The 27,296-nt window shown below is 45.9% G+C and overlaps 1 protein-coding gene across 1 annotated transcript; it reads right to left on the bottom strand.

The window, feature by feature from the left end:
- Positions 1–27,296, bottom strand: Hhipl2 (HHIP like 2). The gene is made up of 9 exons (XM_051148376.1): positions 26,911–27,296; positions 15,141–15,793; positions 12,845–12,988; positions 10,994–11,325; positions 9,207–9,333; positions 8,818–8,960; positions 3,127–3,208; positions 1,914–1,996; positions 1–287 (listed from the first exon to the last, which is right to left on the bottom strand). Exons 1-9 carry the CDS (start codon positions 27,229–27,231, stop codon positions 1–3), a joined length of 2,172 nt encoding a protein of 723 aa, XP_051004333.1. The 5' UTR covers positions 27,232–27,296.

Genomic DNA, 27,296 nt, shown 5'->3' with positions numbered 1-27,296 from the left:
TCATGGGCGACTTCCGCCTGGCGACTTCCGTGCTGCCTGCCCTATCCCACCGCGACGTCTGTGGAGAGTCAGCTTCCGCTTGCCGTGGGGCCCTGGGAACCACACTCTGCCTTTCTTCTTGCTACCAGGCCCTTGCAATGTTTTCTTGCTGCTTGTGGGAGAAGCTGGCTTCTTGGAGGAGCCCTTCTGAGATGCAACCCGGCCTGAGCTAGAAAGTAAAGTTGCATTGGATGATCTTCGAGCCGCCGCTTTCTGTGATTCCTCCTTCAGCAAGTCCAAGACCGTGGCTGGAAGGTAAGTTTTGTTCAGTGAGAAAGCTACACCCACGAGGAAGCTGTGAAAGAGCGCTAAGGAACCTCACAGCCTTCTAAGAGATGCAGCCCGCCTGAGTTCTCCCAGTTGGCCTCCAACTCTCTGGCTCAAGCAATCCCCCTGCCTCGGCCTCCTGAGGAGCTGGTACCTTAAGTGCCACCACATCCAGCTTGCCATGAGGGTTCTGTGATATCACTTCTTTTTTTTTTTTTTTTTTTTTTCCAGCACTTTTTTTTTTTATTAATTTATTCTTGTTACATCTCAATGTTTATCCCATCCCTTGTATCCTCCCATTCCTCCCCCCCCCCATTTTCCCATTATTCCCCTCCCCTACGACTGTTCCTGAGGGGGATTACGTCCCCCTATATATTCTCATAGGGTATCAAGTCTCTTCTTGGCTACTTGCTGTCCTTCCTCTGAGTGCCACCAGGTCTCCCCCTCCAGGGGACATGGTCAAATGTGAGGCACCAGAGTACGTGAGAAAGTCGTATCATACTCTCCACTCAACTGTGGAGAATGTTCTGACCATTGGCTAGATCTGGGAAGGGGTTTAAAGTTTACCTCCTGTATTGTCCTTGGCTGGTGCCTTAGTTTGAGCGGGACCCCTGGGCCCAAATCTGCCTATCATATTGTTCTACTTGTAGATTTCTAGGACCCTCTGGATCCTTTTATTTTGCTGTTCTCCCATGCGTCTCTCATTTAGAGTCCCAATAGGATGCCTTCCCCTCTGTCCCAGTTTCCTGGTAAGTGAAGGCTTTTGTGGGACATGCCCCTTGGGCTAGTATGCAGATATAACCAGATATCACTTCTTTTTATTGATACTGTTTTAATACCCCGCTCTGGCTTTGCAGTAAATGCCTTCCTTTGTGCATTGGAATCACTCTAGAGGTAAGTGGTACTGGGACATCTGCCTAAGACTGTATCCCTCCTCTTAGAAGCCTTCTGTGACGCCCGTTTTACCATGGAAAGGAATTCCTCACCTTAGGCTTCCTCGTAGTGCCCTGCATGTCCTCTGTACCAGAACCTCATAGCTATACTGTTTCTCTCTGTCCTTCCCCCTCCCCCATTTGACTTGGAATTTGTATAGGTCAGAGGTGTTGAGCACCTGTTGCCGCACCCCCAGGCTTAGCACAGAATCTCCCACAAAGTGCGTGCTAACTAATTATCGCCAGTGAATGAATACATAAACAATCACACGAATGGATGGATGAGTGAAGAGAAAACAACAGATCAAGGTAGAAGCAGTATCTGTCCCGTTAATTCTGGTCTGCAGAAAAGCTGTATGCACTGAGCTACAAGTTAATAACCCTCATAACTCTTAAGAGAGAAACTGTGAGCCTTGGAGCTCAAGACGGCTAAGCCATTAAGAGCACTAGCTGCAATCGCTGAAGAGCCAGGTTCAGTTCCCAGGACCCACACAGTGACTCAAAACTAGCAGGAACTCCAGTCCCAGGGGATCTGAAGCCTCATTCTGGGCTCTGTAGTCTGCACAAACACACACACACACACACACACACACACACACACACCGGGTATTGCCATGTATTTGCTAAGGATGTGACTACACCAGTGACTAACCCATAGCTCAGGAAGGGACTCACTGGCAAGTGGCCGGAACTGGATCTTCTTGCTCTTGGTTTTCACTGGCACTGGCTTGTATTTGCACTTGCCTGGCGGGGCTCGCCTATAAACATGGGCAGAAAGAGTGATGACACAAGACTGGGAAGACACAGTCAGGAAACCAAGGTCACCTCGGGGTGTATATTTATAAGAGCTGGGCTTGGCCCTTTCTTGTCCACAGAGCTGGGTAGCTGTGGTAGGAATGTAGTCAGTGGAGAGAAGAGAGGGTACCCAGTGCCTTCAGGAGGCAATGAAGAAGGGATGTTAGCATGGCCTTGGTCTTCTGTCTTCTTGGTATTCTGTCAGTATGTGTGTGGGTAATGTTCCCTATGGTCCCTGGCACACAGCGATAATAATGACATCATGAAAATAGGTGGAAAAAAGAAAGCCCAGCTTTGTTGCTCACACCTACAATCCCAGCACTCAGGATGCTGAGGCAGGAGGACTACTTTGAGTTTAAGAGTACATAATCATAATGAGTTCCAAGCCAAGATAGACTATAATATGAGACTCCCCTCTCAAGAAAAGCAACCACAAAAGTTCACCACTGGTTTCTGTCTGGTTTCTCAGGGATATTCTTGGGAAAGAGGGGGCTTAGATCACTTCCTAGCCAAACTAATCATAAAAGCACCAAAGGATTGTGGGCTGGAGAGATGGTTCAGAGGTTGAGGGCCCTGACTGCTCCTCCAGAGGTTCTGAGTTCAATCCTCAGCAACCACATGGTGGCTCACAACCACCTATAATGAAATCTGATGCCCTCATCTGGCATGCAGGTGTACATGCAGGCAGAGCCCTCATACATAAAATAATCTTTAAAAGTACCAAAGCAGAGAACTCCATCTCCAGGCATTATCACCTCACCCAGTGTGCTCTAAAGGCTGGACTACACCAGGCCAGAGGACAAGAGCTATGCACAGCAACAGAGTGCAGTGGAGGCCGCCCAGACCAGGCTCCCCCTGTGCCAATCCACACGCTACCCTAAGGTACAGCCTTGGGGGCCAACTAAGCCTCTCCCAGGAACTTCTGAGATCACACAGACAGACAGCCAGTTGTTAAGTGAAGCAATGGCTAGGCCTATTTGTCACACATCCACTGACTGCCGCCCCAGATTGGGAAGCAGCCTCAGAGGGAAGCACCACTCTGTAAGTCCATCTGTGAGCTAATTCCTGAGAAGAAAATGACACCAAATCTCACCTTGAGGGGTCGACAAATTTGTAAATCGATCCATGTGGTGCATAGGCACTTGGGTAGGAGGTGGCCAGGAAATACAGCTCCCCTAAGGAAACAGGAGTCGGGAACAAGAACACCATATCATCAGAACTGAGGCACGGCTGGACACACAGAAAACAGTGGAATGAAGCAATGGTGGCCCTAGAACACTGTGAGCACATAGGACTCCTGACAGACAGACAGCACCTCCCTGGGCTGCGGGCTTCTTGAGGGGAAAGTTCACCTTTGAACCCCCAAAGACTGTCTCAGACAAGGCCCAGTGGAGGCCACTCCACACATGTGCTGCTGGACCCAGCAGGCTTTTCTCTATCACCTCAGTGAAGCTCCGCCCCCTTTGCCAGCCATTTCACACAAGTGAGGCTCTGGGGGGACAGGGCGCAGGCTGGGGCCATCTCCAGTGACTTTACTGCTCCTTCATCCCTTTGTCCTCTCAGCCTAGCTTTGGCATTTTCTTCCTCGGTGACTGGGTTGTTTACTTCTTTGCGACGATCCCCACACTTTCGGCCTTCATTCTTGGTCTTCTCCACACACCCCCATCCCAAACCCCTCCATCCGTACTGACTCGTCAGTTTCACTTTTGGAAAGAGCTGTGCTTCCTCCCAGTCCTTCCCTCTTGGATTTTAGGAAGCATCACCATTCCTGTCTCAAAGACTCTACCTCATTTCTCCTGGCTTGGTAGTTGTCCCTAGGAGGCACGGCTGTGTCTGAGGATGTGCCTGGGCTCCAGTGTTACAAGGATATTTCTAGACTTATACTCTTGTAAAAGCTGTTCTGAGCTGTGATATCCTGAGAGGCCTCCCAACCCACATAAACACCCAGACACTCAGTCATCCCTAAGAGTCACAGTGCCTCCAGGAAGCATGGAATAACAACTAGTTACTAGTGCTTTGTGTAGGAGGGGCAGGGAGGATATGTATATGTTCATATATGTGACATGCACATGTATAGATCAGCATGCAGAGGCCACAGGTTGACTTTGAATGTCTCTATTTTTTGAGACAGGTTCTGGCTAGGCTGGCTAGGTCCACCTACCTCTGCAGCACTGGGGTTACAGCTGCGCACCACTACACCTAGTTTTTACCTGAGTGTTGGGGAACTGAACTCAGGTCTTCATGCTTGCATGGCAGACACCTGACTGAGCCATCTCCCCATTCTTTCTTGTCTCTGGTGCAAGCACCTCCGCAGCTTTGTCAACCTGACCCAGTGCTAGCAGGTTACATTCTATCTATTAAATTCACTTATACAGCATGACTTCTTGTCAGCTTTATGGAAGACAGTCATGAAGTTGCAAATATGACAGTTCCACAGCCTTATGCAACAGCTTTTGTCCTCAGATCTGTGGAGATTAGTGGCCATATGTTTCTCTGCAGAGTGTGAGGATCTTGGGCTGCCCAGCGTGGCAAGTACTGAAGACACTGTGGCTTCATATATTGATAAAATGTGTTTATAACTATTCTGGATTCAACTGTACTATCTGATTGGAAACACCAAACACCATCCAATATCATCAGATAAATGATCTGTGAATGCAAGGTACCATTGGCAGGGACCCTCCAAACCACACAGAAGCTCTAAAGTTGGGGATGGGGATGGGATGATAGGATGAAAAGTAGATTATTGAATCTACTAGTCTCGAATATTTTACATTGATATACTTTATTGTATATTGATAGAAACTTAAGATTATTTTGTTCAGCTCTTGCTTAATGTATTGTACATATGCAACTCATTTGAAAGTGTGATGTAAAGTTCTAGTCTTATGAAAACTAACTATTGCAAACTGTTCAATGTGATTAGAAATACAAGTTAGAAGTTAGTCACCTATAGGTAATCTTATTTGTAGTCTTGATAAATACTAGTTTAGTTAATTACAGAAATAAGCTTTATTTAGTCTCTTGTATATGTTTTCAAGGTTAGGCAGATAGTACATAGCCTGAAACAGGCAATGTTTGTCTATTTAGATACACTAAGATAGACAGGTGGTCTTCAAACACTTCAGAGGTCTGCAGAGTACGGCATTTAAAGATGCTTTAATAATAAAAGGCTTTTCTGACAGAGACACATATGCTCCTGGCAGCACCCCTAGTATACTTCAAAGAAAGTGATGGGCATCAAGAAACAAGTGTGGCAAGATAGTCACTGGACAAAAAAAAAGTTCTTACTTCAACTTCTGGCTGTCTGTCCAAACTGTGAACAAGCCGGACATTGGGAAATTGACTATCCAACTTTGCAGAGTCAAGGTAGGCCAGTTAAAAATTCCTGCTTCACAGAAAAGTCTGTCAGATACTCGGCTGGTGGGCTAAAGATTGGGTGCCTCAATGACACAGAGAAACCTCTGACGACTGTCCAGGCAGTCAGATGTCTCTGTCACTTCTATAGTTCTGGAAACTGCTTGCTCTATGTGTCCTACATATGTAGCTAATATTATTTCCTTCTCAAGTCTTTGATGGGTTGAAGACCAGACAGCCATAGTCTTACTACAATTAAGCTCAGTCGTTTGGGAACTGAGACAATGTTATAGGTCTAAAAAGGTGTTTCTAGGTTGATAAATGCAAGTTACAAAAAAGTGATTTAGGTACAGAACTTTGGCCTCACCAGGATAGGATAGATAGCAGAATACTTTCTCTCTAAGACTGCCAAACACACAGGGACTGAACATTGTAAATGCCATTTTTACCTGACAATTCTCATAGTTATTCTTATTATATATAGTTTATTGATGTTAAAGAAAAGGCCATTTTTTTTTATAAAAAGGGGGACATATAGTAGAAGTTTTGGTTTCTTTAAAAAACTCAGTTATGTTATGTAAACAGGTTGTTGTTTTTAGTCCCAAGTGTGGGATATGGGACTGACTTAGTTTGTCCACAGCTGGTAATTGCCTTGTGCTGCTCAGAGAGGGTCCTAGTCTTGGCCAGCTGCAGTTACTTTAATTCTGAGGACTCTGAGAGGGCATAAATATCAGAGCCCGGAGAAGGGAAGGACGCTTCAAGGAGGCAGATGGAGAAAGAAGAAGGCTGCTGCTTCTGCTGGACACTGCACATCCTCATGACAGAGATTGGTGTGTACCCAAAGAACTTGACAACCCTAACCAGCCAGAGCTAGATCTAAAGATGTCTATGTCCCCCTTTCCTTCTAACCTTCTTTCACTTCTGCCTAGGGTTGAGGGTTTGGAAGGGAGGTAGAGGCATAAGATACCCAAATAAAATAGAGTTTAAAAAGTAACACCTACAGGTGGGGCTGTCTTACTGCGTGTTTACTTTACATGACTACAGCTTGTGTAATATGTATGTTTGAAGATGCCATAGACTTCCGGCTCTATATTTAGGAGAAAAATACAAAAGGAAATTTTTATCTGGTCCCCAGCTAACATTTTGAGTATCTGGTTTACATCTTACTTGTATGAGAGAAGTGTGCATGCCACAGCACATCTGTGGAGGTTGTAAGACAAGCTGCAGGAATCATTCTCTCCTTGGGTCCCTGGATGGAACTCAGGTTGTCAGGCTTAGTGACACCTTTACCATCTTTCCAGCCCCTTAATATCTATTTTATGCAGAAAGGTAGCTCTCCTGCAGTGGGACTTGCTGCAAGCATCCTTGCTTAGGCCAGCCCTTACTTGGGTCAGCCAGCAAATTGGGCCATGGATAAAGCTCTGAGCCAGCCATTCACTCAGACTTGCTTCAGTTACACCAAAAGTCACGTCTAAGAGCTCCACTACTAAAATGTGGCAAGAGCCAAGGCAGTCTCGTTCCAGTGAAAAAATAGTATGTTCAGAGCTAGCAACTGATGGAGGAAACAGTATTCTTATCTGGAAGAGTACCTGTGGGAAAGAATAGCAAAGAACACAATGTGGAGCCTGCTTTGCTAAGGTACAAGAGGAAGGAGCTTACCTGGGGCAGCTTCTCTGCCTCAGGGATGACTCAGGGCAAAGCCTTGGCCAAGTCCCTCTTCCCAGAATTCAGCCAGGGATACTAACTAGCTTTGTTGACTAGGAGTGACTGTTTTCCCTTCTGACAGATGCCTATAGGCTCTGTAGCCAAACCTCCAAAGCCAGGGATCTGAGCTCTGCTGCAGAGAAGCAAGCCTCAGAGATGTGTCCCTCTAGGCAGGCCAGGTCTGCGCTTTCCAGCTCTATCTACCTTTTGGGGGGTCCAGCAGAGAAGCCCCATCAGGTTGCCCTGCTCCATCCTTCTTCCCTGAGCAACCTCTTGGCAGCCTGGGGCTTCTCTGCTTCTTTATGTGTTTGGATTCCCAACTTGCAACTCACAGACCTCTTCTATTTAAAATTCTCGAATTTTCCAAAATAACCCTTTGCTCATATAGAATGTTCCTCTCAAAGTGTCTATCCAGTAGCGAGCTGAGAGGAAAGGAAAGGGAGCAGACCGGATTTCTTTATGATATACTCCTGGGCAGCCACCTGGAGGCTCTGAGTGGAGAAGCCTAAAATCAGGGACTCGCCCACCCCTGGCTTCACACCTATAGAGAATCCCAGGTGTCTGGGAGACTCAGATACTGGGTTTTGCTCTTTTTCACTCTTTCTGTCTCTGTCTCTCTGACACTCTCTCTCTCTGTCTCTGTCTGTCTGTCTGTCTGTCTCTCTCTCTCTCTCTCTCTGTGTTTGTGTGTGTTTGTGTGTGTGTGTGTGTGTTTGTGTGTGTGTGTGTTTGTGTGTGTGTGTGTTTGTGTGTGTGTGCGTGCCTGTATGTTGTGTTGTGTTTTGAGATAAGGTCTCATGTAACCAGAGCAGTCTCCCCTAGAGCAATGATGACCTTGAGTTTCGGATTCTCCTGCATCCACTCCTAAATAGCAGCACTGCAGGTCTGGACCGAGGGCCCTAGGTACTCTAGCAACTGAGCGACATCTCCAGCCCAAGACACCATCTTGTTACTTTTTGCTGCTTAAGCATGACTAGACAAAACGATCCTATGCATACTTAGGTAAACAAAATGGAATTTCTTTTGAATTTGAAACTTTAACCTTTCTAAACAAAGCATTAACTAATGGGATTCTGATATTTAAGATGAATCCTCTGGCTACATAATTTTAGGGCCATACATGTTCCTCAGAGATGAGTACATACCTTGGCTTCAATGGTCAATGCTACCCTTAGCATGTACCTGGTGTCTTCTCTTAAGTAATCATATACCTTGCTGCATATCCCCTGCCTACCCCAACCCATACACCTTTTACATCCGGGTCTCTTTCCTCACAAACTCTTGGCAGAATCAGGAAGACTCTAACCCAATCAGTGACCACACACCTCTTCCTAAACCACCAAAGAGCCTGAATGTTTAGTCTGACCCCTGGGGCCCTGCTCACACTCTTATCATTGTTTTAGAATAAAATCAGCACTCGGGGAGGACATGAGCCACTCCGAAGTTAGAGACGAGAGCACAGACCTTGAGGTATCCCTCACAAGGCCAAGTGCTCTTTCACCACGGCAGGGCAAAATCAATAATCAATGTTTCCTCCCTTGTGACACTGGAAATACGACTGCATCACCTGGGCACTGTGGTTACTAATTACCCCATGTGTTATGAAACTCAGCTCAAGGATCACCGTGAGAGAAGCGACAGTGACTGTTTAAATGGCAAGAAGCGTGTCGCCAATGCCCGTGTGGTTATGGAAGAGCAGTCAAACAGGACTCGCACACGTTACCTGCTTCATCTTCAGCAAAGGAGATGATGAACTTGTTGTACGCGCTGATCAGCCCAGGGAAGGCACAGGACGAGTTGCCCAGGCAGATGTCTTGTTTCATCCATTTGTTGGTTTTCCTATCTTCCTGCAAAGCCATAAGTCGGCTAGATGAAAAATAAAACCTTAAGTTGTAGGAATCTGAATTTCCACTCCACAAATTATTTTCCCACCTACAATCAGGGATCCTTGAGTACCAGCACTGAGCCTTAACTGAGCATAGTGAGGTACACCTCTAAGAGGCAAGGGGATCACCACAAGTTTGAGGCCATTCTGTTCCACATATAAAGCTGCAGGTCAGTCAGGAACAGCTGTACCCTGTCTCAAAAACAAACAAGCAAACACTTCCTTACCCACTCATGAAGTCCCCGAAGATGTAAAGGCCATTGAGATTGGGAGATTCACATCCACGGTAGACATACCCTCCAGTGACCGACTTCCCCACAGCATGGCCATAAGCATAGATGGGCAGAATGTCATCTGTCAGGACCGAGAAAAAAAAGAGTGACAATCATGGCCCGAGTGGAGAGTTCTAAGGAATCAGACATGGACTTATTAACTCAGTTGTGGAGAGTTCTAAGGAATCAGACATGAACTTATTAACTCAGTTGTCTGATTTAGCTTTTAAACACTTTTTCTCAACAGACTAGCCACAGTATGCAAGCTTCCCATTAGACCCCCAAGTCCCCCAAATCCCCTCCTTGACACCAGGTTCCCTGCTTAGGCTCTCAGGACAGATACTCAGGTGTTATTGTATGGAAGTCTTGAGACTCAGGTGGAGGCAGAAGAATCAATGCGCATAAAGCCATCCTGGGTTATGTGATACCCCATCTCAGGAGGAGGAGGGGGAGGGATAGGTGGAAGAGGAGGAGAAGGAGGAAGGGTATGAGGAGAAAGAGGAGGGGGAGGGGAGGAAGAGGAAAAGGAGGAGGAAGAGGGGAGGGGGAGGAAGACAAAGAGAAGGAGGAGAAGGGAGAGGGATAGGAGGAGGAAGGGGAGGGGGAGAGGTGGGGGAGGAGGTGACCGACAGTCCTCAACTTTGAAACAGGTGGAGCTCTTCAATACTCCTTGATTATTAATTTTCAGAAACTGCTTTCCCCTTCTTGCATATGTGGAATACCATTTTAGTGGACTGTTCCAACTGGGTGACTGTTTTTAAAGCCTGAGCAGCCACCAAGTTTGCTTGCCCAGTGGTTCTTAAAATACTATGCCTAAAAGCCACTCAAGTAACTTCTTTAAAGTCCTAGTTAGTCTCTGTGCCCCAGATTGCCCAAAATGTAAATGCATTATGTCTGGCATACACCATATAAGTCAATCTTTAAATTGACTAAAAAAAAAAAAAAAATATATATATATATATATATATATATATATATATATTGCATTTATTTGTGAGCATTTGTGAGAATGGCTCTCGGGAGTTGGTTCAAGCTTTCCACCACGTGGGTCCCAGGATCAACTCAGGTCATCACGTTTGGCATCCAGCAGCTTTGTAGACTGAGCCATCTCACTGGCCCCAAATCAATATCAATTGCCTTTATTTTCTATTCCAGAGTTGGTCAACATTCCATCCCAAAGAGCAGGACAAGTGTTCCAGTGCTCAAAGCAAAGGAGGTAGCTACAGGGAGAAGGGTTTTGTGAAAACAGAAAAGGCTGGGTGTTCCCAGCAGTCATTTGGCTGAGGCTGGAGGATCATGGGCTCAAGGTCAAGGTCAATTTAGGCGTGTTCAGACACTGTCTTAAGAAGCAGAAACAAAAATGAGGCACACAGTAGCAGTCAAAGCTCCTCTTGCTATAAGGCAGCCCCAGAGAGAGAGAAAACAGCTGACCCGCTAACCTTAGGGAGCTACTCCCCGCCCCCTGCAGGGTATGCACTGGCCTTGAACCACTTATGGAGCCAAGGTTGGCTTTGAATTCACATTTTTCAGCCTCTGCCTCCAGCACTGGGATTTTAGCCAAGTACTACCATGCCCAGTGGGGATCAACTTTCAAACAAGCATTGCCCAAGTGTCTTTGCTGTGACTGTCTAGGGCAGTATAGGGGTACCATCCCACAGCTCACCAACAAGCCACCATGGAGACAACCTTCAGGACACTCAGCTTGGCTTCCCCTATCTCCACCCAGACAGCATCTTACTTACCCAAGGAAGCGTTTTGACAAAGTTTCTTGTCATAACAGGCAAACCCTTCCTTTGCCCTCCAGCCATAGTTCCCGCCTTTAACGATGAGGTCAACTTCTTCAAACTTGTTCTGCCCCACGTCCCCACAGAACATCCGACCTCGGCCCTGCCGTGTGATGGGGTCCCCTCGGTCCACAGCACAGCGCCACATGTTTCTGACCCCGTAGGCATAGACGGCAGGGTGAGCGCCCGGCTTAGAAATAAAAGGATTGTCCAGGGGCACTCGGTACCGTTGGCCACCCATGCCTGCCCCATTCACATCAATCCTTAACACTTTTCCCAGCAGAGAACTTCTGGAAGACAAAAGGCCAAGAAATAGGCCCAGGTGAGCAAGGGCACAAGTAAGAAAGGCAAAGGGCCAGAAAAGAGAACCAAGAAGGCCGCTGTGAGCTGATGCCAGGAGACAGCTAGGAATCCCACAGGGCAAAGTAACCCACTTGGTCCTTTTAGATATGTACAAGATGTTTAAGAGTTCCTCATCTCTGGCTCAAGAGGACCTATTAGAAAATGTGACATGATCCTGTACCATGTGACCCTAAGTAATTTGAAGCTTCTGATTTCTATTTTAATGGTGGGTGGTCTCCAATTTGATCTAATGTTATAAATCTGAAAGTAAATAACAGTTTTCTTTTTCCCCAGATAGCAGTGTGTTCAGGAAAAAGAACAGTTTTTTTTTTTTTTTTGAGAGGCCCTCCAGTGGGTTTGACTGCTGGGCTGTGATGCTGTGACGCTGCTGTGACAATACATTTTAATGAGCTGTTATGCGCTCAGTGACATCCCTGAATGACAGCATCCAGCAGATACTACATTAGTGTGACAAGAGTTAATATTTTACTCCTAGGAATAGTGAGAACAAGTGCTCCCAAGAACAAAGGAGAGAAGGAGTCTGTGACCCTGACAGGCTGCACAGATGGCATCGATGGACTCTGATGCCAGCGTCCAAGTCCCAGGCTCTGCCACTTACCTACTGTGCCCTTTTCCCCACTTTAAATGGAACCCATGATCCCTACACTTCATAGAAGAGAGATCATTAAAACAGATTAAAATTGTCTTGCCCTTTAAGCGTGCCATACATTCTCAAGTATAGTATAAGTGGCAGGCACTGTCAACACGACAGGCACTCAGTTTATATCAGCTCTTATTAAGTGACTTCTCATGTGTCTCTGGGCCTAACACAGAGACTATGATGTGCCCATTTATGCAAATTCAATGGTTGTTGTTGTAGAGCGTCCTGCTAACATACATTTAACTTTTAAGTTTTTTTCTACACCGTACTGTGACAGTTATAATAAGCATTTCTTTGTGTATCTATTTATTGAGACAGAGTCTCACTCTGTAGCCCTGGCTGTCCTGGAACTCACTATGAAGACCAAGCTGGTCTCAAATATGCAGAGATCTGCCTGCTTCTGCTTCCCAATTGCTGGGATTAAAGGTGTGTACGACCATGCCTGGCCACATTAATCGTTTGTTTGTTTGTTTTATGTATCTGGGTACTTTGTCTGCATGTACATCTGCACACCAAAAGATGGCATCAGACAGTTGTGAGCTGTTTTGTGGGTGCTGAGAATTGAACTCAGAACCTTTGGAAGAGCAGTAAGTGCTCTTGACCATGGAGCCATCTCTCCAGCCCATTAAGCATTTATATTAGCTGATACATTGATCCGTATGTATTTTGATAGGACAGTAATCCAAAGGCTCCTCTCATTGGCTCCAGGGGAGGGATTAGATCCTCTATGTTTGACTCCGTGAAGAACAATGTACCAGAGATGCTCTCAAAAGAACAGAGAGGGGTGCAGCCTCCATCCAGCTTACAAGTTCTGCGCATTTCCAAACTTGCCGAAGGGATCCCCAGCCTGGCCTCCATCCCCAGTGAATATATACAGATAGCCATCCAGGCCAAAGAGAAGCTGTCCACCATTGTGGTTTGAGGCTGGTTCATCTATCTCCAAGATGACCCTGGAAGAGAAAAGGAAATCTCACATTGGCTTTGGCATGGCTAAAGCTGCATGTTCTTGAGACACCCAGAAGTTGCTGATCCTTGCCACCAAGGTCTGCAAAGTTAACCAAGTCAGGCTTCAGTCTCCAAGGACCACAAAGTAGGAGGTTTGGGGCTCTGAGGGGCCCCAGGTTTCTTGGTGTCATTCTTTTTTTTTTTTTTTTTTTTTTTTTAATTTACCTTTATTTTATGTGCATTGGTGTTTTGCCTGCATGTATGTCTATATGAGAGTGTCAGGTCTTAGACTTAACAGTTGTGAGCTGCTGTGTGGGTGCTGGGATTTGAACCCAGGTCTTCTGGAAGAGAAGTCAGTGCCTTAACCACTGAGTCACCTCTCCCACCCTCTTGGTGTAGTTCTTCTGTGAACCTTTATTTCTTTTTAGTACTGGGAATTGAACCCAGTGCCTTTTCACATGGCAGGCAAGCAGTCTACCACTGAGCCACATCTCCAGCCCTTTGTGGATCTTTCTCCTTTTGTACCATGAGCTCACAAGCTGAGTTAGGGCCAGGGTAACAGCCACCCCTCTCTACGGTTTGCCTTTACCCTCTGTCCCACCAGAATTCCATGTTCCTTCCTTACTAGCCCTTTAGCCTGTCTATGATTGTGTGGTGATTTAAATAAAATGGCCCCATAGCTCCATAGCAAGTGTTGCTGTTAGCTATTAGGAGGCGTGGCCTTGGTGGGATAGGTGTGGCCTTGTTGGAGGAAGTGAGTGACTGGGGGTGGGCTTTGAGGTCTCAGAAACTCAAGTCTGGTCAGTGTGTCTCAGTCTACCTTCCTGTTGCCTTCAGATCAAGATATAGAACTCTCAGCTCCTTCCCCAGCACCATGTCTGACTGCACGCTGCCATGCTTTCCTGCCATGACAACATTGGATTAAACCTCTGAAACTGTAAACCAGCCCCAATTCAATGTTGTCCTTTATAAGAGCTACCATGGCCATTGTGTCTCTTCACAGCAATAGAAACCCTAGCTAAGACAGATGAGAAAAGAGCCAGGACCAGAAAAAGGGGAGAAGGCAGAGTGAGAGAAAGACAAAGGATGCTCTTGGAGCCAGCTAGAAAGCTAGCGCCTCATCTGTCCTGGTGATCAGCTTGACACAGTCTAGAGTCATCCGAGTGGAGAGTCTCATTTGAGGGACTGACTCCTTGGATTGCCTTGTGGGCGTGTCTGGAAGGGACCATCTAGATTGTTAGTTGATGTGGGAGAACACAGCCCACTGTGGACAGACCATCCTTAGACGGCCGGTCCTGGGCTCTATCTGGAAGCTTGCTGAGTATAACCCAGCTACAGAGCAGCGTCCACTATTGTCCCTGCTGGACTTACTGCCTGTGAAATGAGTTCCTCGGCTGGAGGTAATGCTGTATGGAACAGCAAGCAGGCCTGCCTTTAAGTTCCTGCCCTGCCTTCCCTCAGTAATGGACCATGGCCTGAAGTATAAGCCAAGTAAAGCCTTCCCTCCTCTAACTTGTTTTGGTCACGGCCTCTGTCACAGCAACAGAATGAAGCTACAGCGCCATACACCAGCACTCTATGGTCTTGTGCCATTGCTCCTATGCGGTGAGAAATCCCACATGCACCTAGTGGCCACACAATTAATTAGAGGCTAGTACTGTATTTATGATCTATACTCACTTTTAAATCCCCTTAGGCTGTCAGTCCTGGCTTCTCTTTTGTAAACACACAAGCGTGACTCCACCTAGGCTAGGTAAAGTGAGAACTATACCCATAGCAAAGCTTTATTCTAGAGTTATCCAGGTTGTCCTCATTCATCAGAAGTGACTCTTTCCTCAACATTTTTTACATGTATTAGTTTTTTTCCTGTAAGTAATGTATATTCACCACTTGCATGCAGTACCATTAGATGCCAGAAGGGAGAGCCATATCCCTAGGACTGGAATTAGAAAGGGTGAGCTACTGTGTGGTGCTGGGGACTGAATACCAGTCATCTGCAAGAATAGCCACTGCTGTTATCCCCTGAGCCATCTGTCCAGCCTGTTTTCTTACCATTTTAGGCAAGTGCTCGAACACCAGGCCCATCCCTTTTTTACCACCCCAATAGATGGGCATCATTGGGGAGCACAGTTCCAGGTTCTCATAAGATTGGCTCACCTCTCTGATTTGGGGTCTGCTTTGTTAGGGTCAGAGAGAAAAACCTTCATCTCACTAATCCGGATTTTCTCCACCTTCCTCTTGCCCAGGCATGAATAATAAATATAGAACTTGCGGTTGTGGCGGAATTTGGGATGAAAAGCCAGCCCCAAAAAGCCTCTCTCATCCCCGATCCACGGTGTGGTCAGCACCATGCTTTTGAGATCCAGAAAGGGCTGTTCCAGGCGGCTCCCATCAGGGAGGTAGACCCACACCACTCCTACTTGCTCCGCGACAAAGAAGCGGTGGGTGCCATCCCCAGCGTGGACCATGGACACAGGGTTCCTCAGCCCATTGGCCACCTCGGCCAGGCAGAGCTGCAGGCAGCCCTGGTGGTCCTCGGCCACCACTCCCAGGTTACGGTTGAGCTGATCATTCCTCAGCACATTGGGGAAGCAGTAGTCCTCATCAGGAAGGTTGAGGAGGTGGCAGAAGCGAGCACCATCTTTTTCATGGGACTCCTGGAGGCCGCGGTCGTTGGTTAGCAGGGAGATGGCAGAATGGCAGTTGTGATGGAAGGCAGAGCAGTAGTCAGAGCAGAGACCAGGAAGGTTCCGGAGCGGTGTCTGGGGGTTCTCGGCGTCGTAGAGATGGGCTGCATAGGGAGAGCACTCCTGCAGAAAGAACAAGAAGCTTGGTCTCAATTCGAGCAAGGGGAAAAAGAAAAAAGCAAAAAATGATCTTATAGATTTTTCTGGAGACTTGCATACAAATTGCTGTTAATCATTTCTCTAGAACCCAAATTTTTGATATAGTTAATGCGCCTGGAAAAAAAATCCTCACATATTCACTACACTGTGTCTAGCATTTCAATAACTTAGTTCTTTTTCGAAATGTGTATTGGCGTATGTTAAGCAGTATGTAATGATGGGTTTCATCATGAAATTTTGTGTCATATTTTTATCATAATTCACCAGATTACCTCTCCTGTCCCCTTCTCATTCTCACAGGAACAAGGCACCTTGTTAGTGATTACACCACTGAAGAAAATGCTTCTCCCTCTATGACCAGCCATTAGCCAGCTATGAATCCTCAGGGGCTGGAGTCCCCTGAGTCCATCTCTGTTCCACAACAGGCTGTTAGATCTTGTGCAAGTATCACAACTGTCAATAGCTTTGTTCTTGACACTTAAAATTATATTAAATGATAGATGAATATTTTTTAATGATTTACTTTTATGTATGTATGTGTGTGTGAGTGCCTGCGTGAGTTTTACATGCACCATGTGTGTTCAGGCATCTACAGAGGCCAACAGAGCACATCAGATCCCCTGAAACAGCTCTGAATCACCATGTGGGTGCTGGGAACCAAACCATGGTCTTCTATGAGAGCAGCCAGTGCTCTTAACATCTGAAGTACCTCTCCATCCCTGGAAGTACATTTTTTTAAAGACAATAGTGTCGGGGATTCCAAGATGGCGCCGACCATTAAGCCACGTATCTGATCTACTCTGTGGAGACCAAAGACATAGGAGGAGCAACAGATTGCTGGTCTTTGAGAACTGTAGGTGAGTGGGGCCCCAAAGGACGCAGACCAAACAGGGGGCCTACCCCCCTGGGTCAGGCAACATCCGGGAGGTGCTAAACGCACTCCCCAAACTCTGAGACGGAATCCACATGCAAACTGCAGCCTGTATATAAAGCACAGACTCGCTGTTTGGGGAGGGGTTTTCCCAGAGTCCCCAGCCAGAGCAATCTCAGCGAAGAGGGTGAATCTGCCCTAGGATTCCTCCTTCCGCACCACCCCAAACTGCAGAGGTCACCCGCCCAGGCCGACTGAAAACACAGGCTGTGGGACCCAACAGAGACAGTTATAGTGGGACTGCAGCTCGCTGGCCATCCGGGACCAAACTTAACACCAATCACAGCGGACTGAGCCTGCAAACAGCAGCAGTGAGAAATCACCTTGAGCTGCTTCCACAGACCCATCGGGAGACGTGGGTCTTGCCCAGAGCTATAGCTGAACTTATTTGCCCTGCGGGAAGACCTGGGTCGGCGGGCTTCCGCCAGAGCTCTGCAACCCTTTTGTCCCTACCCAACCGCAAGGCACTGGTCCTACGCTCTGCTCCCCGCTCCCCGCTCCCGGCACGTGAGCGCCCAGCTGGAGATCCTGGCCCGAGCAAGGCAGGCTCTCTCTCATTATCGGGAGACGAGAAGTGGATGGGTCATGTTTGCAGTGTCTAATTGCTGTCCCAGAGTGTGAGGGGGCCCACATACCCTGGCAGAAAGATTTGGGTCCGCGAGCAGCCGCCAGAGCTCTGCAGAGCCAGTCTTACTAACTGGCCAGCCGCAAGGCCCTGGCACTGCGCTCCCTGCTCCCCGAACGAGAGAGAGAGACCAGCTGAGCTGGCCCTGCGCTCCCTGTGAGCCCAGCGGGAGATCCTGGCCTGAGCAAGGCAGGCACTCTCACATTATCCGGAGATGAGAAGTGGATGGGTCGTGTTTGCAGTGTCTAATTGCTGACCCAGAGTGTGAGGGGGACCCACATACCCTGGCGGAAAGACTTGGGTCCACGAGTGGCCACCAGAGCCCTGCAAAGCCAGTCTTACTAACTGCCCAGCCCCAAGGCCCTGGCACAGGGCTCCCTGCTCCCTGAATGTGAGTGTCCAGTGGAGATCCTGGCCAAGCAAGGCAGACACTCTCACTTTATTGGGAGTCGAAAAGAGGGTCTTGCTTACAGTGCCTAATTGCTGACCAAGAGCGACCTTGGTCCCTCTAGGCATATAGTACTGGGAGAGGTTGGACACTGCTACAGGGTATAGAGGCAGAGCTAAAAGACAGTTACACCCCCAGAAGACCTGATCTACCTGGGGTCTTGACTGCAAATCCACAGGAAGGACAGGCAGCTGAGATCAACCTATGCAGCCAGAACGTTTGTGTGCGGACCTTATTCTAGGTCCCAAGACTGCTGATCTGAATTACAGCAGTAAAGTCCAAACAGATATCTACTTTGGCTGGCTCGGCCTGGAACCCAGGGGGCAGACGAAAACCACCAGGAGTGAAACCGGATCACCTACCTGTTCCACAAAAAATACCCCCTGATCCCCACAGAGAAGAGCACCTAACCTATAATCAGTCATCAATTAACCACTCTCAACCAGCGAAGGTCACTACAAAATACCTTCCAACACCAGAGCCATCAAAATGACAAGAGGGCAGCGTAAGAATGCTATCAAAAACCAAAACAGTTTGGCATCTTCGGATTCCAACATTCCCAATGAAAACAACCTAGAGAACCTAACAGCAATGGATAGGCAAGAAAATGACCTCAAGTCCTTAGTAAAGAAGATGATAATGGAAGAAACAAATAAAATCTGTAAACAAATGCAGGAGGAGGCAAACAAGAGGGCTGAAGAGTTAAAAGAGTCATATAAAGAGGCACTTGAAGAATTTCAGAAAAATATAAATAACCAGATGATGGAAATCATTAAAACAGTCCAAGACATGAAGATAAAAATGGAAGCTATGATGCAGGAACACACAGAAGAAAAACGTGATCAAGAGGCTGCAAAGAGGAAAGCAAGCATCTCAGAGGTGGCCTTATCTAACAGATTGCAAGAAATGGAAGAACAGATATCAGGACTTGAAGATACAATCACAGAACTGGAAACAACCATTCAGGGAAATGCTAAATCTGAAAAGTTCCTGACACAGAGCATTCAACAATTAAAAGACCACATGAAAAGACAAAATTTGCAAATAATAGGGATACAGGAGAAACCGGACAGCCGACCCCACAGCCCAGAACACATCTTTAATCAAATAATGGAGGAGAATTTTCCCAATTTGAAGAAAGAGATGCATACGAGCATACAAGAGGCCTAGAGAACACCAAATAGAATAGACCTGAAAAGAAAATCTTCCCACCACATAATAATAACAACACAAAATATACAGAACAAGGAAAAAATATTGAAAGTGGCAAGAGAAAAAGGCCGAGTAACATATGAAGGCAAACCTATCAGAATTACTCCTGACTTCTCAGCAGAGACCATGAAAGCCAGAAGGGCCTGGACAGAGGTGCTGCAAACCCTAAGAGAACACAGATACCAGGCAAGACTATTATATCCAGCAAAATTATCAATAACCATTGACGGAGAAGACAAGTTATTTCATGACAAAAACAAATTCAAACAGTACCTAGCCACAAATCCGGCTTTACAGAAGCTATTAGAAGGAAAACTCCACCCCAACTGGTCAAACTACAATCAAAACTACATAGTAAATAGGTAAATATACCATTGCAAAATCACAACCTCACAAAATCTCAACTGTTACAAATACCAAAAATGAAGGGACTTACCAATCACTGGTCATTAATATCTCTCAACGTCAATGGTCTCAACTCTCCAATAAAAAGACACAGACTAATGGAATGGATGCATAAACATGACCCAACATTCTTCTGCATTCAAGAAACACACCTCAACCACAAGGACAGACATTGCCTCAGAGTAAAAGGTTGGGGAAAAATATTCCAAGCAAATGGTCACAAGAAGCAAGCTGGGGTAGCCATTCTAATATCTAATAAAATAGACTTTCAACCAAAATTAATCAAACAAGATGAGGATGGTCACTTCATACTCGTCAAAGGTAAAGTCAACCAAGAAGACATCACAATTTTGCACATCTATGCTCCAAATACAAGGGCTCCCACATTTGTAAAAGAGTTATTAACAAAGCTTGCCCCACTCATTGATACCGACACATTAATAGTGGAAGACTTCAACACCCCTCTTTCACTCAAGGATAGGTCTTTGAATCAAAAAATGAGCCAGGAAATAACCTCATTAACCAATGTCATGAATCAAATGGATCTAACAGATATCTACAGAACTTTCCACCCAAATGCAAAGGATTATACCTTTTTCTCAGCACCCCATGGAACGTTCTCTAAAACTGATCACATAGAAGATTGAAATAATACCTTGTATCTTATCAGATCACCATGGTCTAAGGCTGGACTTCAACAACAACAGAAATAACAAAAAGCATACTAACACGTGGAAACTAAACAACTTTCTACTTAATGACACATGGGTCACGGAAGAAATAAGGGAAGTAATAAAAGACTTCCTGAAATTCAATGAAAATGATGGAGCAACATACCCAAATTTGTGGGACACATTAAAAGCAGTGCTAAGAGGAAAATTCATAGCACTAAGCGCCTTCAAAAAGAAAAAGGAATCATCCCACATAAACAACCTAACAACACATCTGGAAGCTATAGAAAAAAAAAGAAGCAGAAACACCCAAGAGGAGTAGACGCCTAGAAATAATCAAACTCAGGGCTGAAATCAATAAATTAGAAACAAAGAGACACATCCAAAGAATCAACAAAACCAAGAGTTGGTTCTTGAAAAATTAACAAGATAGACAAACCGTTAGCCAATCTAACTAAAAGACAGAGAAACACTATCCAAATTAACAAATCAGAAATGAAAAGGGAGAAATAACAACAGACACTGAAGAAATACAAAGAATTGTAAGAACCTACTTTAAAGGCATTTATGCCGCAAAATTCGGAAATTTAACGGAAATGGACAAATTTCTCGACCGATTCCATTTGCCGAAATTGAACCAAGTTCAGATAAACAAACTAAATAGCCCTATTTCACCTATAGAAATAGAAGCAACCATTGATAGTCTCCCAACCAAAAAAAGCCCAGGGTCAGATGGTTTCAGTGCAGAATTCTACCAGACCTTCAAAGAGGAGCTAATACCAATACTATTCAAGCTATTCCAAAAGATAGAAATGGATGGAATATTACCAAATTCCTTCTATGAGGCCACAGTCACATTGATAACCTAAACCTCACAAAGATCCACAAAAAAGAGAATTTCAGACCAATCTCTCTTATGAACATTGATGCAAAAATACTCAACAAAATTCTCGCAAAGCGAATACAACAGCATATCAAAGACATCATCCGCCATGACCAGGTAGGCTTCATTCCAGGCATGCAGGGATGGTTTAACATATGGAAATCCATCAATGTAATCCACCATATAAACAAACTGAAAGAGAAAAACCACATGATCATCTCTTAGATGCAGAAAAAGCATTTGACAAATCCAACACCCATTTATGTTCAAAGTTTTGGAGAGATCGGGAATACAAGGCACTTACTAAACATAATAAAGGCCATATACAGCAAACCAACAGCAAACATTAAATTAAATGGAGAGATACTCAAGGAAATTCCTCTAAAATCGGGAACCAGACAAGGCTGCCCCTTGTCCCTTATCTCTTCAATATAGTTCTTGAGTTCTAGCCAGAGCAATAAGACAGCAAAAGGAGATCAAGGGGATCCAAATGGGAAAGGAAGAAGGTCAAATTATCCTTATTTGCAGATGATATGATAGTGTATATAAGTGACCCGCAAAATTCCACCAGAGAACTCCTACAGTGATAAACACCTTCAGCAATTGGCAGGATACAAAATAAACTCAAACAAGTCTAGTAGCTTTTCTGTATACAAATGACAAACAGGCAGAGGAAGAAATTAGGAAAACTAGTCCCTTCACGATAGCCACAAACAATATAAAATATCTAGGAGTAACTCTAACCAAGCAAGTGAAGGACTTATTCGAAAAAACTTCAAACCTCTGAAGAAAGAGATTGAAGATGACATGAGAAGATGAAGGGATTTACCTTGTTGTGGATCGGGAGAATCAACATAGTAAAAAATGGCCATCTTACCAAAAGCAATTTACAGATTCAACGCAATCACTATAAAATACCTACAAAATACTTTGAAGATATTGAAAGATCAATTCTCAAATTCATATGGAGAAATAAAAAAACCCAGAATAGCAAAAACAATCCTATACAACAAAAAGATCCTCTGGAGGAAATCTCCATACCTGATCTCAAACTGTACTACAGAGCACAGTAATTAAAACAGCATGGTATCGGCAAAGCAATAGACTGGTGGATCAATGGAATCGAATCGAAGACCCAGAGATGAATCCACACACATTTGCTCACTTATTTTTGACAAAGAAGCCAAATCTATTCAATGGAAAAGGATAGCATCTTCAACAAATGGTGCTGGTCTAACTGGATGTCTACATGTAGAAAAATGCAATTAGACCCTTATTTGTCACCATGCACAAAACTCAAGTCCAAGTGGATTAAAGACCTCAACTTAAAACCAGAGACATTAATTCAGTTAGAGGAAAAAGTGGGGAAGAGCCTGGGACACATAGGCACAGGAAACAACTTCCTGAACAGCACTCCAACAGCTCAGGCCTTAATGTCGACAATTAATAAATGGGACCTCATGAGGCTGAGAAGCTTCTGTAAGGCAGGAGACACTGTCAAGAGAACAAAAGCGACAGCCTACAGAATGGGAAAAGATCTTCACCAACCCTTCATCTGACAAAGGTTTAATATCCAAAATATATAAAGAACTCAAGAAATTAAACACCACAAAACCAAACAACCCAGTTGCGAAATGGGGCTTGGAACTTACAGAGAATTCTCACAGAGGAGTATCAAATGGCCGAGAAACACTTAAAGAAAATGCTCGTCCTCGTTAGTCATCAGAGAAATGCAAATCAAAACGACACTGAGATTCCATCTTACACCCATCAGAATGGCTAAGATCAAAAACTCAAATGATACCACATGTTGGCGAGGATGTGGAGAGAGAGGAACACTCCTTCATTGCTGGTGGGAATGCAAACTAGTACAACCACTTTGGAAAGCTATCTGGCGCTTTCTCAGAAAAATGGGAATAGGGCTTCCTCAAGACCCAGCTATCCCACTCCTTGGAATATACCCAGAAGATGCACTACCACACAACAGGGACATATGCTCAACCATGTTCATAGCTGCGCTATACATAATAGCCAGAACATGGAAACAGCCTAAGTGTCCCTCAGTAGAAGAATGGACTAAGAAAACTGTGGTATATTTACACGATGGAATACTACTCAGCTATTAAAAATGAGGAATTCCGAAATTTGTGACAAATGATTGATCTAGAAATTATCATAATAAGTGAGTTCACCCAGAAGCAAAAAGAGACAAATGGTATATACTCACTTATATCAAAACACTAGTCCAAGGGATACGTACCATGAAAATCTTTACTTACCAAGAAAGTGGGTCAGAGGAGAGGATATCCGATTGAGACTTTAGGCAAGAGTAGCATGGAAGAAAGAGGAAATAGTAGGACCCACAGGGTCCTGGAAACCTACAAGAAGAACTTTATGACAGGCAGATCTGGGTCCTGGGGTCCTCCTCAAACTAAGGCACCAGCCAAGGAGAATATATGCAGTAAGCTTCGAACCCCTACCAAGACCTAGCCGACGAACATGATACTCTCCACCGTTGAGTGGAGAGTGAGATCTGACTCTCACACGAACTCTGGTGCCCCTTTTCTGACCACGTCCCCCAGATGGGGAGACCTGGTGGCACTCAGAGGAAGGATAGCTAGTTACCAAGAAGAGACTTGATATTCTAAGAGCATATAGGGGGAGGAGGTCTCCCTCGGTCACGGACATAGGGGAGGGGAGAAGGGGAGAAATGGGAGGGAGGGAAGAATGGGAGGAAACAGGGGAAGGGCTAACAATCGAGATGTAATATGAATAAATTAATAAAAAAAAGATTAAAAAAAAAAGACAATAGTGTCACATTTTTCAGTCCTCCCTTTTCTCAAGGGAAGCAACATGGCACATGTTCCATGTCTATTAAACCTGCATACCTAGTATTAATAGTTCATATTCTGTTTCTTCATGCTTAAAATATTTAACAATTCAACCTTATATAATCAAAATGGCTATTTGATGTGCTGCTCCCAGAGGCTAAGATGCTTAGCAACTTTTTCATATATTAAACATTTGTGCTTGGTGCAGGCAAAGCACTATGCTGGAAGCTGTAGGTTTCTCTTTCAATTTTGGCTTTTCAGTAATGAGATTGTACTATACAAAAGTATGTAAGAATTAAATGTCCAAAAGAATATATACTATCTGACCTCCTAGACCATAGCCGTTTCAGGAGACAACAGCATTCTGTGGGCCAACCCTCAGCTCCCTGCAGTGTTGACAGACAGGCCACTGAGACTTAGGGTCAGACAGGGAAACCTTCATCTCACTAATCTGGATTTTCTCCGCCTTCCTCTTGCCCAGGCACAAATAACAAATATAGAACTTGCGGTTGTGGCAGAATTTGGGATGAAAAGCCAGCATTTGAATGAGAATGGCTCCTACTGGGTCAGTCATATATTTGAATATTTGGCCCTCGGTTGTTGGGACTGTTTAGAATGGACCTTGCTGGAAGATATATGCTACTGGGGGTGGTCTCTCCCTCCCTCCCTCTCTCCCTCCCCTCTCCCCTTTCCTCCTCCCTCTCCCTCCCCCCCCTCTCTGTCTGCCTTGTGGTCATGGGTCAGGAGGTGAGCTCTCAGCTCTCATCTCCACCATGATGGACTCTAAGCCTCTGAAACCATAAGCCAAATTAAATGTCTTCTACTGTAAGTGGCCTTGGCCATGGTGCTTTATCACAGCAGTAGAAAAGCAACTAAGACCTCATGTTTAAAGGACAGAATTTGGAGCATTATGGATGATGGGAGTCTGTCAGCCAAGCGCCTCAGACCGCTGAAGCTCTCATAGACAAGCAGCCTGTGTGACTGGACCAGCAGCACTTTTTGTGTATATTAGAGTCTCACTGTTGTCACGTCCCCTTGTTGGACACTATAGAGCAAGCACTTGGTTACCAGGCTAAGAGAAACAAAGAAACCCAGAGATGGAAAGCATCTTCTCCCAGACTGTCTGGCTCAACTGAGGCTGTGTCAGAGGAGCTACTACAAAGCAAGATGGCCCACTTGCTTGAGTGTCAGCTTACCTCAGTATGAAAGAAAGGAAGCGGGGAGAGATAATGGTGAAATAATTAAATACTTGGGGACAAAAGCTGGCAGCAGAAGTATGACCATCACCCTGGAATACTCTTAGGCAGCCATTCAGAACTTGCAAAGTTGTTTTGACTGAGCTCAGGCTTGGACCCAGAAAGGGTTCTGCTGTATGACTGCATCATTGCACCTCTCCTGTATGCAAGCCCCATGAGCAAAGGGCACACTCAAGTCCTCATGGAGCTCACACTTCCCAGAGTTCAGAAAACTATTACAGAAATGGGTCAGACACAGTGCTGTACTTTACTCTGGTGTGATGTACTCAAGACGTCCTGAGACCTGGAGCCAGCACACGATTCCAGAAGGGTAAGGGCCATCTCGGGTATAACCATACACAGTGTGTGTAGGGAATGACCACACACGGTGGGAGGAATAACCACACATGGTGGGGGGAATAACCACACACGGTGGGGGGAATAACCACACATGGTGGGGGGAATAGCCACACATGGTGGGGGGAATAACCACACACGGTGGGGGGAATGGCCTTGTCTATTTTTAACACATAAACACAGCTAGGCTATATTAGTCTCTAAGTCCATGGTACAAGAGAGCAGCTGAATGTCGCTTTCTGAATCCAAGAGGAAGTGGGGAGGGAGGGAGATCATCAAGACAGGACATCTCAGAAAGAACGCTCCCATGCTACTTGTAAAAGCCCAACTTCTGGGCCTGGGAAGATGGCTCAAGTACCAAAGTGCTTGCTTACAAAATGAGGACCTGTATTTGGATTGCAGCCTAGTGTTGCACTCTAATTCCAGCACTGGGGCAAAGACAGACTGCCCGGAGCTCATTAGCCAGCCATCCTACCTGAATCAAGGGGTTCCAATTTCATAAGACCCTGTCCCAAAACATATGATGAAGAGAAAAAGAGGAAGATGACTGGCAGTGACCTCCAGCCAATACATACACACACACACACACACACACACACACACACACACACACACACACACACACACACACCATGCTCATCTCAGAGTCAAACCTCCAGGAAATAGCTGGGGGTGCCTGGCATAAGAGCACAGCCCTAGGGCAATGCCACCCAGGTGTCTGTCCTCTGTGTCATATTATACTGATTCCTGCCTGGGCAGTCTGTGCCCATAAATAGAGCTGAGGAGGCCCCATTACTTGGGAACAGTGGCCATGGTGGAAAAAGATGCCCTAGGACAGCCACACAATAGCACTAGGATGCCCTGGAAGGTGTCAGGTCAAGATCAGCCTGGACTTCTCTCATTGGACCCCTCTTCCTGCAGATTGGTGTGTGTATGTGCCGCTTGTACCTTCGGGGCTTCAAGCTCAGCTCAACTAAGGTGATGCCTCTTACATGTTGATTTTGGCTGCCAATGAGCCTGGAGATGAGAAATTCTGAGTCATTGCTTCCCAGCAACTTGAGGCTCTCTCCATCTAGTTCAGGAGCTCTGCAGACAAGACCCCAATCCACGCTGCCACCACTGTCACAAGAGAAGCCCCCTTGGCAAAGCACCCACTCTGGCAGGTGTTACCACTCCCTCCCTTGCATGACACATAAATGCCACAGGAATGCTGTGCCCAGCTCTCTGGTCCTTGTAAGGATGGAGCCGCTGCACTGAGAATTCTATGAAGACCTCTCTCAGTCTTTGCTGTGTGGGTGGGGGGGGGGACCCCCAGAGGGAAGAGTACAGGGAACCACTGTACACCCTCTCCTCCAGCTCTCCAGGAAGGCACTTGGCAGGATTATCCCACCCCAAGATCTGCCATTCAACCAGCATCTAAAGCCAGAAAGTGCTTTTCCAACCTGGGACCCTCTCCTCCTCATAAAACTATACTCAGACCCACCTGGCAAAGGATGTCTTTAATGTAACCTCCACACAGTTCGTGACCCTTCAGGTCAAAGTAGTTCATGATGTCCCAGTACCGGGCAGCGATGCGGTGGTCCTTGCGCCGATCGCAGCAGCCAAAGGAGTCATAGTCAGAGCAAAACTCCAGGTGGAGAGAAGGACGGAAGGGTGGTCCATAATCCAAGCACTGGGGGTGTCCCTGCAGCAGGCCCACCCAGACCAACAAGAATGTGAGGCCCAGGCAGGAAAGGCCAGGAGAAAGCCATGGGGCCCGATGACGACCAGGAACTGTGTGTGGGCTGGTATGTTTTCCCAGCATTTGGGCCTTGAAGATTCTCTGCTGCTGCCTTCCTGGGTTGGTCTGCCCAGTCTGCCCAAGTTCCC

This window comes from Acomys russatus, chromosome 6, assembly GCF_903995435.1.
Source record: "Acomys russatus chromosome 6, mAcoRus1.1, whole genome shotgun sequence".
Classification (NCBI taxonomy): domain Eukaryota; kingdom Metazoa; phylum Chordata; class Mammalia; order Rodentia; family Muridae; genus Acomys; species Acomys russatus.
Note: the sequence above shows the minus strand (reverse complement) of the source record. Positions and strands in the feature narration are given on the sequence as shown.

What these genes read in the sequence shown, in the direction of transcription:
- Hhipl2 (XM_051148376.1), bottom strand. Translation starts at nt 27,231, where the DNA reads ATGCTGGGAAAACATACCAGCCCACACACAGTTCCTGGTCGTCATCGG. An exon ending in TTCGGGGACTTCATGAGTGG is followed by an intron (nt 8,961 to 9,206) that starts GTAAGGAAGTGT and finishes TTTTTCATCTAG; the next exon opens with CCGACTTATGGCTTTGCAGG. An exon ending in CCAGTTCCGGCCACTTGCCA is followed by an intron (nt 288 to 1,913) that starts GTGAGTCCCTTC and finishes CTTACCTTCCAG; the next exon opens with CCACGGTCTTGGACTTGCTG.